The sequence below is a fragment of the Marmota marmota genome, unplaced genomic scaffold (assembly GCF_001458135.2).
Source record: "Marmota marmota marmota unplaced genomic scaffold, marMar, whole genome shotgun sequence".
NCBI lineage: Eukaryota > Metazoa > Chordata > Mammalia > Rodentia > Sciuridae > Marmota > Marmota marmota.
In genome coordinates, this window is record NW_025999842.1 from 36,413,100 (window position 1) to 36,428,334 (window position 15,235).

The following is a 15,235-nucleotide window of genomic DNA, read 5'->3' on the forward strand; positions in this document are numbered from 1 at the left end:
ATAATATGAGGCACCTTGGGCACATCACTCCACCTCCTGTGACTGTACGTCCCCCCTTTTAAAGAATGGGATCTCAATGATTCTAAACTGGGGAGATATTGCCCTTGGGGGTATTTGTAAATGTGTAGGAGTGTTTTAATAGACAAGGCCAACAATGCTAAATACCCTGCAGAAAGCATGGGACATTCTTCCAAAATGAAAAACTGTCCTCCTCCAAATGCCAATATCAATGTCAATTATCTCTAATGTCCCTTCAGACAGTCACTGACACTACAGGTCTGTTCCTTCATTGATTCATTTAGTCACCAATTACTGAGCCCCACTGTATGCTGAGCACCACCCTTCCCTCATTCAAATGTCCCAGAAACCCTGGCTTGATTGTATGCTTTTTTTCCCTTCTTTCTGGAAAACCTTCCCTCACTAACAGGACCACCAGACACAAATAAGGATTTTCTAGCTAAAACCAATAAGAAATAGACCCCAGGACATATCAAATGCTTGGAGGTTTCTAATTACACTGGAAACAAAAAGACTCACTTCAGCCCTCTTTGAAGATTGGAAAGTGGCCTAGTTTGCACTCAATAATTCAGGAATGGAGACCTTCAGCTCTACTGACCGAGGGCTTCCAGCCAGATAATGAAATCCCAGTTGTGAGGCATGTAGCAAAAAAAATTTCAACTTGATTCAATCATTTTTAATTTTAAGAACAAATCACCAACTGTTTTGTGCTTAAGTGAACAGTTTTCACTGGCAAACTGAAGTTTCCTAATATACATAAGCGGCATCTGAGGCCAGTTGTAAAACCTGCCTTAGCACATATTACCACATCAAGTCGGCTCGTTAACTTACATTGCTAATTAACTGTGCAGTGAGCCACTGTGGGCTGCAATGCAATCCTACCTGCTGCCACCTCCTGCACCAAGTCCCTCCAGGAGAGCCACAACCTCTGGGCCAGGCCCCAGCCTCACAGTGCTGCTCAGTATTCATATGATGCTTCCTCAGTTTAACCTCATCATCTCACAGCAACCCCCGGGACAGCTTTCCATTCTGAGTGATTGTTTCATTTTGCAAAGGGGAAGACCAGTGCCTAGAGATGCATGAGGGTCTGCTCAGGTCACAAAAATGCTTTGGGGATGGAGGGAATTTTGAGTGCTATTCACACTGCCAAGAAACCACTTTGACATTCAGGGATACTTTGCAAATATCCAAGCCTTTAATGAATTTTAGAGACTCTAATTTGATATTTCTGATCATTAAAAAAAATCTTCATATATATTTGATCAATAACTATTATTGGATACTTCTCATGATCCTAGCAGTGTTCTGCTCGGTGGGAGTACAGTCCTTCAGGCTGTAGAACCTCCAGGTAAGGAGAGAGGTCAGATATTATGCCAATTCCTCCGTGTTAATTCAGTACTATTGCAGCTGGCAGCATGAAGGAGAAGCACAGTGCAACAAAAGCATCAAACAGGACCTGACCTCACCTACAGATCCAAGAGGCTTTCTTGAGGAGGCAACACCCAAGTGCAGATCTGAAGGAAAAGGAATCAGGACATTCAAGAATTGAGGTGCAACATTACAGAAGCTGGGGGTTCATGAGTGAGGGACCTGAGGCAGGAAGGAAGAGCTAGGTGCAAGTAGGAGAGGATGCTAGCTCAGCGTAGCTGGCACAAGTGGGAGAGCATGGCTGGAATAGGCATGGCAGACATTTCAAAGGTGGAAGTGGCAGAACTTAGTGATCAATAGGATGCAGGCCATGAGAGTGGAGGAGCATGGGGGATCACTACCCATGCTAGTTGCTATATGATAAAGTCACTTGCTTAAGATTCTAGCAAGGAGCTGCACTGAGCAGCAGGATAAATCACAAGTTTCTTCTTTGGCACATGGAGTCTGAAGTTCTCCGGGACATTAGTTTGTCTCTTGTAGACCCTGCCCTGGTTAGTGTATCCAGAGTTTTTTCCAGGGGTGACATTGAGAGTTAGTTCTGTGCAGCACAGAACACATGTTTGGAAACAGGCATTGAGTGTCTCACACTGTACAAAATACTTTGATTATGTATTATCTCTGAGCTTCACACTGATCGCTGGGGAAAGTTGGTGGAATTGTTGTCTTCATTCTAATAAGAATCTGGAGCTTCTGCGTTTTTTATACCCAAGGGGACACAGCTACAAGTCAGGCCCTAGTTCACCAATTCAGGTCTTTTGACTCTTGATGTGGGATCTTCTCATTTCACCATATTACATCTCTATGTGATCGAGGCAACCTGAACCAACTCTGGGGGCTTCCGTGTCACATGGAATCTAATTTCTTGTGCATAAAAATGAAGTCAAAGTTATTTTTCTACTTTTTGTTCAAACTTTTCAAAACAATAATATTTAAATCTATTTATAAAGCCTTAAGACTAATATTTGTATTAATATTTAGAGTTCTGTTTCTCTCTCTCTCTCTCTCTCTCTCTCTCTCTCTCTCTCTCTCTCTCCTGTAAATTGAACCCAGGGGTACTCTATCACTGAGCTACATCCCCAGCCTGTTTTATTTTTGAGACAGAGTCTTGCTAGGTTGCTGAGACTGATCTCAAACTTGCAATCCTCCTGCCTCAGCCTCCTGAGTTGCTGGGATTATAGGCCTGTGCCACTGCACCTGGCACAGCATTTCTTTCTTTTAAGAGTAAAATGACAAGGACAGACTAAGTAACTCTTACTGGTAGTAGGGAGACAATTGTCTGGGAGAAATTAAGTTCAAGTTCTGTCTAAATTCTAAATTAAATAAACGTTCTAATACCCTCACCTTCCATTCTGAGATCTGTTCCTGAAGTAATGGAATCATGTGAAATGACTGGATCTTTCCTCTGCGTGCCTAAGCGTTCCAGTGGAGACCACCAGGGCTCTGAAGAAGAGGGAGGCAATGCTGCCCTCACCCCAGAAGGGGCAGGAGAAATTTCACTGCCAACCTGCCTTATTGATTTGCCTTCTTCTTTCCCTCAAGGCTCATGGGATGTTTACAATAAAGTGAAAAATTAAAGTTAACTTGCATTTAGTTCTGTTTTAACTGAATCAGTTCTGGGTCTACATAAAAACTCAGGTTCAGGGGAAATATTTTCTACAGAGCTGAATTAGTGACATGGTTTCCTCAGTGACAAGTACAGCACTCCTGAACCTCCTCTTATGTACCTTCCTCCCTCCAATAGCTCCTGGACTGTTTTGTGATCCCAGTGGTGATTCTGCTCTCCTGGTTCTTCCTGCTGATCCGGTACAAGGCTGTGCATTTCATCGGCATTGTTGTCTGCATCCTGGGAATGGGCTGCATGGTAGGAGCCGATGTGCTCGTGGGAAGGCATCAGGGAGCAGGTGAGTCTTTGGGTGGTCACCAGGTTGGTGACCTCTGCAGGGGACACCAAAGCAAGAAATGGAATGTTTGTGATTGGGAGAAACAAGGATCTTAGGAACCTGGTCTTGCCAGTGTCTGTGTCCTATTCGTGTTTGTTCCCCACACCTAAAATATTGGCATGCAGGAAGTACTTAATAAATGTTTCTCGAGTGAATGAAGGGGGCATTATGCCTGCAGGTGAATTCAGAAACCTGCAGACAGTGCTTAAAGTGGAGTTACCATCTACTCGGAGGAAATTTGGGAGGCCAAAGCTACTGGCCTAGACCAGCTGATTAGAGAGAGGAGTTTTCATGAGACAGTTCATTCTAGGAGCACAGAGTGTTCCACACTCCTCCCTACTCCTCCATACCCCAGCCTTTCCTCTGCCAAGTCAGAGAAAGACTGGGCTTTCAAACTACCAGATGAAAGTTGGCTTTTTAGCATAAGTGTGGGTATTTAACCTTTAGAGGCTAGATCAGGAGTGTGGGATATCTTTACAAGGAAGAGCTATGTACCATCTCCTCTTGCATGGATTTTTGTTTATTTGTTGTGAGGGAGGGGCTACTGATATTAATCACAGCTTGTGGGTGAAGTTTCATGATTCATAAGATGAAGCTTCGTGATTAACTCATCAGATTTCTGTGAACCTACTGGGAAGCCCCGATGCAAGAGATTTCCAGAAGATACTTTAAAAAGCATTGTAATTCTTTAAAATACACCAAGATCCTGTAATACAGAAGGGTCTGGGGAACATGAAAAAAATGACTGCCTATGTTAACATCAGGCATGGGATAGAAAGTCTCTACTTTTTTATAGTTTTTGGAATTGCCCTTTCTTCTTAGGAAATTAGATAATAAAAACTAAAAATTGGGGCATTGCACTTTATGAGACTAGGTCATAGAAAGTCTCCAAAATGATGTCATTTATGTTGCCCCATAGAACTTTAGAGCAAGAAAGGACCTTGTTCACCTTCTTTATATTTGACATATAAGAGCAACCAAAGTCACAGAGCTGGGACAGCAAGAACTAGACCCCAAAGTTCCTGTTGCTGGGGGCTAATGACACAAGACAGAGCAAAAGAGGGACAGTCTTGGCCTCCTAGGACCACAGCCTGAACAACATTATCATTCTCCACCTCAACAGATAGATGTCTAACAGTACACACTCTGGCATTTTCCAATTCTCCCCTGTGAAACACTGATTCCAAGCATATCAATAGATATCGGATCAAAGGGCCAAATTTGTGTCTTTACATGTCATCAGTGATCTCGATATGAATAATCTCTTTTGAACTAATCAGATGGTACTTTTATCTGATGCAATGTGACCAGTCCTAAAGTTTCAATTTAAATACACTTTCTCAGCTTTCTGGGTATTATGTAAACACAGACTAAGAAGAATTCTGTATCCTTAAAAAAAAAATCTTTCTACCAATCCTGGCCATCCTGGCCATCATCTTACATTCCACAGTCAAGGAGACCACTTGTCCTGATAAATCTGAATATTTAAGCCTCTAATGTTAACATGGATTGTATACACTAATCCTATTAAAAAATGTTTTCTGGTTTCAAAAGAAGTGTTAGAAAAGTAGTACAACTTAAGAAAAAGACAGTAAGTCCTTTAGGACCTTTTCAAAATGGTCATTTTTTTTTTCTTTTTTAATGTGGACATGGCTAAAACATCAAGTGGTATTTCATCTGCCCATGTGAGTCAGGCCCACAGCACTATTGCCTTTGTGACATCTAAAGCACCAGTGTTAACAAAAATTAAACTATTGTCACAGAGCCCCTCTGTGCTATTGAAATGGTGACCAAGTACATGGGATGATATTTTAAGGCCAACCCAGATATAGGATGAAAGGGGTCATTTGGACATACTTTGCTTCAATAAAAATATAAAATTTGGTGGCAATTTAAGCTATCATATAAAGTATTTTTTAAGAAGGGAAAACCCCACATTGATTTTGAGATCAATATCATCCTAAAAGTGGTGTGTATCATTACCAAAAATACACTGCCCCATTTTTTCTGTATCATTAGCATAGAGTTGGTTCAATTGTATTAACTAGCCTAGGACACGGAGCTTTTCCACAATACTTCAGGCACTCTCTAGAACTTTAATGATGTGTTCAGCTCTATGTTAATGATCATCACTTTATCAGGGGCCTCTCACAGGATAAAAGAACGTCTGACCTTTTTTTAATGTTGTTTAATCCATGTTTCACCTTACTTTAGGATTTTGGCAGTTCTCTTCCCCAGCACATTGATTTTGGCCCATTCAGTTACTTTGACCTCATTATAATTAAGGTAATTGCTTTAATTCTACTTTGTCAGCATGTCTCTTCACCCACTATCTAGGAATTACTCATTGGATTTAACCTTTCTGAAGGAAGCTTCTCAAATGGCATCAGGCCCTCCAGATACAAAACATAAATGTCAGGGCTTAGGATGATGTACCTGGGATGTGCTGGTGTAGACACCTGACCATCAAGTCTGCCTTCTGTAGACAGAGGTAAAGAGAAGGCATCTAATCATGGCCTGGGAGAGAGAGACCCTGCCTTTTAGCCTGTGAGTGGCATACATAGTGGGAAGACACAAATGACACTTGTGTTCTCCTTCCGTGCCCATTACAGAAACTAAGCACCCACCCTAGGAAGTTCCCACACCTTTGAGCTCACATGAAAGGAGGTGTCTTTTCCAAGTTGGTCAGTAAATATTGGTGATCCTAATATATATAGCCTCTTTGTGCCATCTGAGCTCCATGTCAGTTTTAAAGTCCCCTTCTGATAGATCATCACTGCTGTTATCATTGTGGGCTGGGAGAGAGATGCAAGGGAAATTGCTTCTGAGAATATTATATATGTTGGAATGCATAAAAATGGCTTGGGAAAGCTCAAGAGACATATCTCCATGACTTCTACCTCCCTGGGAAAACTTATGGATATAAAATAGAAGGTTAGAAGGTAACAGGATTAAAATAAAATACAATTAAAGTAGCTCCTTATTATAAAACATATTTCCTTGCCCTTCAGAATATTCTCTACCATAAAACATTCATTGCATTTAGTTCATTTATCAAAGATGTTAGTTACCCATAACAACAATTTTATTAGACATAATTTTATATATATTTCAAGAGAAAGAAAGTATTTTCAAGGAGCCAGATAATTAGACACAAATAAAAGTGACATTTTGGTCAAGTGCCCACTGGTGTCAGGTGCTTTCTTGTATTATCTTAATCTTAACTGTGCAAAGAATTTTTATTCTCATTTTTTTTGCAGCTGAAGAAATCAAGGCTCAGAGAAGATAAGAAACTTTTATGTAAGAGTGCCTGTTATTAAATCATCTGGCCCAGATGTGAAATCTAGCCAGAAATATATAGTTTCATTAATATAGTAAATTAGGGTGAACAACTTCCAGAATTGCACAGAGTGGAGAAAATTCCCCAGATGTCAGACTTTGGAGCTCAAATTGAGTTCCAGAAAAACAAAACAAATGATTCCAGTATTTGAGACTCAAATGTATTCAGTGGTATGAGAACCTTTACATGGGTTGTACTAATAGTCTTTAGTATTCCAGGATAATATAACTTATCATTAGATCTTAACAACCTTTTCTCTTCTCCTTCTATCACTATATGTGCACAAATATCCCTCCAAACATGATATTTCTGGTGCTTAAACAAAAATCTAATAAGGAAGCCATGTGCAGTGGTACATGACGATTATCCTAACTATTCAGGAGGCTGAAAGGGAGGTTTGTGAAGGCAGCCTGGGCAACATAGTAAGATCCTATCTCAGGAGGGGAAAAGAAAAATCAAAGGCTAATAATTGGAAAACCAATTCCTGAAAAACAATTATGACTTGGTTGATTAGAATTAAGGAGTAATCCAAAATGAGAAAGGCCCAACACAAAGAGACAGATGATTATTCAAAGGGAATGATTGATTCACTTTTTAGCTACTACTTGTGAACACTTAGTGTCAGATACTATGCTAGGCATTTTACATGTATTATTATTCTCACAATAACCACATTTTAAGGTAAGGAAACTGAAGTTTAGAAAGACCCTGTAGTTAGTCCAATATTATACAGTTAGTAAGTGACAGAGGTGTGACTATTCCCAACTCTACCTGAATTCAGACTTTTTCAGTGAGCTCAGTTCACCTAGATATTTATTGAGAATGCATTATTTCCCCAGATTCATTCTCAGAATATAAAGCTAAGTGAGAATCCATGCCCTTCAACCCTATTTGTAAGAGAACAGGTAGGAAGTTAACAAGTCACAGGCATGGAGTGGAAAACAATAGGTGCCTAGATATCAATGGTACGCTATTCAAAGGAGGAAGAGAAGTTTCAGGTTAGATGAACATTTCATCATTTCAAATGTTCCCATTTACTCAAAATTTAGAAAATGTTATCACTTGATGTATCTTTATGCACACAGAGATGATAGCTTTCCTTTGCCTAGTGTTAACCCATGAAACTTTTTTAATGAACTAGTACCGCCATGTCAGGATCTACTACATTAACTTCATAAAATATGGAGTAGTACATAGTGATTTCCAGTTAATTAGACACAAATTTTAGATGCAAAATATTAGTTCCCTTATTATATAAAGCAGTTCATTATATAATATGGTTGTATAAAATTATGTAGTGGTTAATCAACTAAATTTTCAAACATGCCATGTTAGTTTTGCATCAATGTAACAGATACTGGAGATAAATCAACTTAAAATAAAAAAGGAAGGTTTATTTTGATCCACAGTTTCAGAGGTTTTGACCCATTGGTCCTGTTTCTTTGGGCCTGTGGTAGCACAGTGCATCATGGCAGGAGCACATGGTGGACGGGGCCTCTTCACCTCATGGTGGTAGGGAGGCAAAGAGAGTAAGAGGATGGGGCTAGGTCTCAATACCCCCTTTAAGGGCACGCCTCCAATTACCTCACTTCCTTCCTCTAGGTCACATTTCCTAAAGGTTCCATGCCCACTGACCCCTCTCCATAGCAAGCACCACAAGCTGGGGACCCAGCCTTCAACACAGGGACCTTGGGGGAACATTTAAGATTCAAATTATAGCATATGCTATATGCACATGGATCCACTTCAGAATTACTTACAAACTGATAAATATAATTAACAGTTAAAATTCTAATAAATATTATTTCATCTTTTTATCACTGGTAACTCTGAAAATATTTCTGAAATTGCACTTACACAAAATTGAATTCTTATTATCCAAAATTATCACTGAATTATTGAGACTCAAAGTACTGGTGAATACATTTCTTATAGTGAAGGTCAGTTCATGGAGTAGTCCACAGCTATACAAATGTGAAATTTGAAAAAATTGGTAAGACTATTCACCAAAACAGTGTGTCTTCTTAGGGTTTTTAAAAGGTAGAATTGATATTCTCCTAATTCCCACTAAAACATTTCATTATGATTTAGCTTTCCTTAATCCAGTCATTTAAAATTAATTGTATTGACCAAGAATTCTACTAAGTAGACCTTTCATACTCCCCTAGTGTAATGATAAGTGATTTTCATAATAATGACTTTGTGTCATCACAAGATTCTTAAATGTCTCCTGAATGAAAAGACACTCAATTGTGTTCATTATAATTCAGGCTATAGGTATATTTTATCTTATGAGGTGTTCCTCAAATGAACCTCTTAAATTTTTTCATTATTTTTTTAGTTGACACATAAAAGCTTGCTGAAGATTTCACACTCTGTCATAGCAACCCTAACTTCCCCAGAAGATGCCTGCAGGGACCTTCTACCTGGTCTGGTTTCTCACCAAGACCTCATTAAGTTCTCAGCTCATCTGCTGGATAGCAATGACTAGCTCCCCAGGGACCCAGGGAAAGCTCCTAGCCCTTACAATTTCATTCTCAGCTCCACTCCCTTGAGAATAGACTCTGCAAACTGTTGCCTTTCAGAGTCTCTTCCTTTTTCTCCCCAATCCCTACCAGGAATGGGACGTTGCCTCAGAAAAAGTGGCACCACTTAGAGGAGATACCCAATGCTCCAAGGTGACCACACAGAGTTCTTTCAAGCCCTGCCTAGAGGCTTTCATGTGAAACCTCTACCTAGAATATGCCCTGTGCTCCCAATTGAGAGCCCAGTTCTACAGTTTTAGATTGTTCCAACTAATCCGGGAATCCAAGGCTAGTCCAGGTGAGTCCCTTCCTGAGAATCATGCTAGAGTGAGCACCTTCTCATCCCCACACCTCACATTGCCCCAGAGTGCCACATCAGCTAAGCTTCTGGCCTGCCAACTCTTGCAGCCTAGAGCCAGAGCCCACGTGGGTACAGAGCCCATCAGTGAGGCCCTGCTGCCGCTGATTCAACTCCCCTGTTCCCTACCTCCACCCTTCCTGGAGTGGAAAGAATTTACCTAATTACAGGAAATACTGGGAAAACGTTCATTAAAAATTGGACTCAAAACAAAATTGAGTTTAAAACAAGTTACTTTTTTGATGGAAAAAAAAGCAAAATATTAACGTTATACTGCATTATACATTATTTTCTTCAGGAAATTTGAAAATTTTCAGCTCATAAATCCTCTTAATCTCATTGTCCATGTATGTGCACATTTTGCCCATGGTCAAAATGTAGTATTGCCTGCTCTGTTCTATTTATTCTCACCATGTAGAGCAGAGGGGAGGAAATTGATCCTATTTGTTCTAAGCCAAGTTCACTCCCCTGAAACAAAAAGAACACATGCACACATCAGCATGTATTCACAGACACATAACTGGACCGCAGACATTGAACTTGATGGAGAGAATCAATTTGAAAGTACTGAGTCCCCTTCTTGATTAGGGAAAACTTCTGGTTGTGTCCAGATAGGAAACCTTTTTTATATCAGAACACACTGAGAGAGAGAGTACAGATAAAAAAATCTTTACTCCATCTCAACTGGAAATCGCAGGACTTCATATAAAAATGTCAGAATAGAATGGGCAAAGGAAGCTCCATTTGCTGCAGCCAGATTCCCTTATTAAGAAACTTTTAATGAGGCTCTCTCTATTCTCTTTGGTTCCTAGGGGAAAATAAGCTGGTAGGGGACCTTCTGGTCTTAGGCGGAGCCACGCTCTATGGTATCTCTAACGTCTGGGAAGAATACATCATCCGAACCTTGAGCCGAGTGGAATTCCTGGGAATGATTGGTCTCTTTGGTGCATTTTTCAGTGGAATCCAATTGTGAGTAAAAAAAATAACAAAAAATTCAAGGAGCAAATAAATGGAACTTATTCTTAAAGTTTTTGTCCTTAAAAGTATAAAAATCAAGGCAGAAAAGCAGTCACAAACTTCCCACACAAAGGTCTCATGAAATGTGCAAAGTATATTTATTAATAAATTTCCTTCAAACTACACAAATTTCTATAAATTATAAAACACTTAATAGGCCTGGAAAATAATTTTCAAGAAAGCATTAAAAATGCATCCATTCTTCCAACCTAGTAAGCATGTTATTATTTAGAGAGGTAGAAAAATTAAGCATAAATATCACAATTCAGTGTTACTTCCACAAAAAGACATTCTGTTTACTAGCGATAACTACTAGGAAACCTCTGGTTGTAAGTTGCCCTTTTATAAACTTGTTTTTTATTGCCCATGGATCATATATCAAATTCATTTATTAGAGTTAAGTATTTCCATCTTCCTTAAAAACATGAAAGTGTAACCCAATATTCATTAAGCTTCAAAAAAATCAAAAGCACAAGTTCTGTAATAATCCTGGAATTAGTGCATATAAATCATCACTTAATGAATTATGCAGTACCTCAATTTGTTGTGAGAATAAGTGTCAAATCATAATTTTCCATCAGTACAGAACATACATTTTAGTTTCATGTAAGAAGTAAAGAATGGTAGTATAACTTCCAGTCTAATTTCACCAAATCCTTTTCTACAGGTGACTAATTCTCACATCAAATTCTATCCGCAAAGCAAGTATTTTGTAATTGTGTTGGTTCAACATCTTAAATTACTAATGGAAGATAATGTGGCATCACCTTAAACACGTTTTGTATATAGGCTATTTCTAGCCAGCCTCCAGATTTTGGCATCCTGAATACTGGTGAAAAAACTCACCAAACAAAGCATAGAGGTGGGAAAGACTATCTGAGAAGAACTTAGTTTGAAACTGTGGTGGCATTTTAAAGTTCCTAAGTTTGGTGTTTGAACTTTGGGAGAGGAGAATGAATTTTCTAGATCAGCTACTCATAGCCAATGTTCTGTAGATGGATGGCTCATGTTATGGCTTATTATACTTGAATCCAAAATATATATTCAGAGATTTAGTGCTCATTTGCTTCAGTCACAGCCCATTATTGATGACTGAGCCCTTTGAGGGACACTTGTTGCCAAATAAAGGCTTGTTTAGCAAATAGGATAATTGAAGGCACACTGGCACCAAAGCAATGCTGGTGGAGTGGTGCCAGCCTCACCTCCTGGTCCTCTTCTATTGAGTAGTTCTCAAAGTATGGTCCTCAGACCAGCAGTCCTGGCATTGCAGGAGAGCTTGTCCAAAATGCATCTCCTGGAGCCCCACCTGGACCTGCAGAATCAGGCTCTCTAGTGGTATTTTAACACAGTCTCCAGATGACTTTAAGATACTTTTATCCTTGAGAACTACTACTCTAGAAAATGCCCAATCAGAAAATTGATTAAAGCTGCAAGCACAGAAATTTTCTGAATCTGGGCAATTGCTTCTTAGAAAGCACATGAGTGAGAAGGAACAAAGGATCTGGGTGGACTATTTGAGGACAGTGGAGTCTTGAGCTCTACCATAGCCACCAGGAAGCTCTCACCACTGCTGGCCACTCTTGGCAAGATCACAGGCTGCCTCTGTATGGCTCAAAGTTATTTTTGAAATTCAATTGGTTGTTTTATTATTTGTATAAATATGGCAAATCAAGAGAAGGGAGAAAATAGAACAAATTATCATCTTGCTCATCAGGTCTGCTTTCTTTGAATTTGCAGAGCTATTATGGAGCATAAGGAGCTGTTAAAGGTGCCCTGGGATTGGCAAATAGGTAAGAGGTTTGCACACCTAAGATACTGTTTTTAGCAATCTTAAGAGTGATGTGATTGGGCGCAGTGCATGAACAAGGGAGGGATTTTGAATGGCAGGGGGAAAAGATGGTGAAATCCCTTTTCATTTCAGGGATTCCTGTACACTGTGAGAGACCAGATTGTGTAATTCATCATGTTTCCTACTTGAGCTTCTTCACATTATCACTGTCAAGGTGCCATTATGGTGGATAGACACAGAAGTGTGTTATTAGGTTAAAGACCAACCAGAAAGGAAAATGCCCTGAGGCAGTGGTAGCACAGAAATGACAGCAATTTTGTCTAGCCAGGAAGCACAAAACTGATGTGATCATTAAAAAGCGGCACTTTAGTAAAAGGGAAAAAACTGAACTTAACAAAAAAGCATGAAATGAAACAATGTAATGGGCATTCTGAGCCCATAAAAACCTTTTCAGAAAGGAGCAGTTTGCACATTAGAAATCCTTAATCCTTTCGGTATCCAAATGAACCTAGAAAATACCAGACATGCTTTGAGCTAGTTAATAGTCATCCAGAGCATATCCTATTCCACCTGTTTCTAGAATCACTTTCCTCTAAAATATTGAGGACAAGAATTTCAAATCCTAGGTGATGCTCTAATGATCGATCACAGAGCAAGCCCGTGAAGGGACTGCCATTGAATGCCCTCAGCAGGTACCCTCCATGTCTATCCGGAGGCACACGGGTCCCAGTAGTGAACATGGAATTTGGCTTAGCCAAGAGGCGCTTGAGAAATGTGTGCAGAATGAATGAAAATGGAAGGCAAAAAAATACAGATGTTTCTACAACACTGGAGCTTGCTGTTCAAGCCATCTCCAGCCTATATAGATTTGACACAACTGACAGCTTCCTTTGACAAGGGAAGAGAACAAGGACATAAAGTCCCCTGCATCACTTTACCTACCTCTGGGCCCCTATGCTCCAGATCCACCTTGCTGGGGACATCATTTCCTCTGAAGGCACGTGTGAGCCATGGCAGTGCATGTGACATCCCCGAAGGGATATCACTAGTGATTTCAAGGGCTGCTCAGTCCTTATATCATCAAAGATCTGTGATTTATTTTTCCTCAAATGTATGTATAGGATGTTATAATTAAATGAAAATGAGTAGAGAGGAGAGGATGGGGAAGGCAGAGGGGGGCAGCCAGGAAAGGAAAGCAGCTGCAGGTTATAGAAGCAAATTTGCCTTGTGATTCTCAAAGCCACAACTCTCAAATGTTACTTGTGCTTAGTAGCACTTCACATGCAGTGGTCTGTGGGTATGAATTAATTTGATATTGACTTTAGTAATAATGATCAAAAAGAACTTCTCCTCTAATTATGTGGATGTCATGTGCATGTCCACCGAGGCTCTGTTATAATTCTGTGTTAGTTAAATGTGTCATCAAAAGATAGTTTTATCCTAAGCTCCCAGACTGCCATTAAAATGTCAGTCCTCTGTAGTTCAAGATGATGAAGACAGTGTAAAAGGAACACATTACACAGTCATCCATTTAATTCTTGATTGGAAATTAGGCCCAAATGGCCCAGAAGGGGAATCAAATATCCATCCTTCTCTTTCTGAAGGATTTGTAGGGTTGGGTTTGAAATTGTGATGCCTGGGCCACATTTGTCCTCACACTGGCCAACTACATACTTTTTCTTGTTTAGCTTGATTGTGGGCACATGGCTATCAGAGAAGGTGTTTTTATTGTTGTTGTTTTTGTTGTTCTTTTTAGTTATACACAACAGTAGAATATATTTTGGCAAATTGTAAGTACAAGAGTATAACTTCTATTTAGGATTCCACTCTTGTGATTGTACATGATGCAGAGTTACCCTGGTTGTGTATTCAAATACAAGGCTAAGAAAGTTATGTCCAGTTAGTTCTATGAATTAGTGTTTGTAGTGTTTGCTAAATGAGCAAATGAATGAATATCAGCAAAGAAGATGGATGCCATTCTACCTTCTCCCATCTCATAAAATATAGACAAATGGGAAGTGGTGGAGATAATGTTAAGGGGAGGACTTTAGGTAGACATTGCAGTTTCTGTCTGGGGAACTGGGACATGGAATAGCACCTACTGCCACTCCTAGACCAAAGAGGCAGGGAACATTAAGGGTGGTCAGCATCATCTCACCTTCCTCACACTCCTTGGGGAGTCACCCAAGAGTGGCCCAAGTTCTGATCTCTGAAGAACTCATATTGGTTGGGGTAAAAGAACATAATCTGAGTCTCTCTTCATTTTCCATCATCTGTCAGTGAATCTCTCTCCTTCCTCTTTCCACAACACTGATCTACCTCTTAGAATCTCTTGGACAGCTCATATGGTTTTTACTTTATCAAAATAAAAAATCTTTTTTTTCCTTAGAGTAGACGGAAGGATAAATGTTTTATATTTTCTGGACTTGAAGAAAGTTTTAACAGATTGTAATTTCCTACAGTGTGGGACAGTTGCAAGATACAGAATGATTAAAAGCAAGATACTACTTCTTATAGTTTTTATTCCTTTGTTTTACTCTACTGAACACCAAGACTGGCTGTGATTATCTGAACAGTAAACTCAAGTAAAATATACAACCTAATCCAGCTGAAGTATGCTCCTGGGGAGCAGAAACATTAGAATCACAGCTGGAAGTCCAGTAAATAACTTAAATATTCCCTTTGTCCCATTTGCCATATTGTACTAATGGATGTATGAATGAATCCAGGCTAAGGTGAAAGTCAAATGTCGTAGGAAAGAAAATGTACTGGGGTTCAGTACTTGATGTTCTGGTTTGATTCCTTTTTTGTTTGTTTGTT

At 39.6% G+C, this 15,235-nt stretch overlaps 1 protein-coding gene across 1 annotated transcript in view; it reads left to right on the forward strand.

Moving 5' to 3' along the window:
- Slc35f1 (solute carrier family 35 member F1) overlaps positions 1 to 15,235 on the forward strand; it is a 401,203-nt gene that overhangs the window by 339,432 nt on the left and 46,536 nt on the right. The window contains exons 4-6 of the mRNA XM_015500686.2: positions 3,188 to 3,347; positions 10,422 to 10,578; positions 12,364 to 12,416. Coding sequence (XP_015356172.1) covers positions 3,188 to 3,347; positions 10,422 to 10,578; positions 12,364 to 12,416 — 370 coding nt within the window. The remainder of the gene's footprint in view (positions 1 to 3,187; positions 3,348 to 10,421; positions 10,579 to 12,363; positions 12,417 to 15,235) is intronic.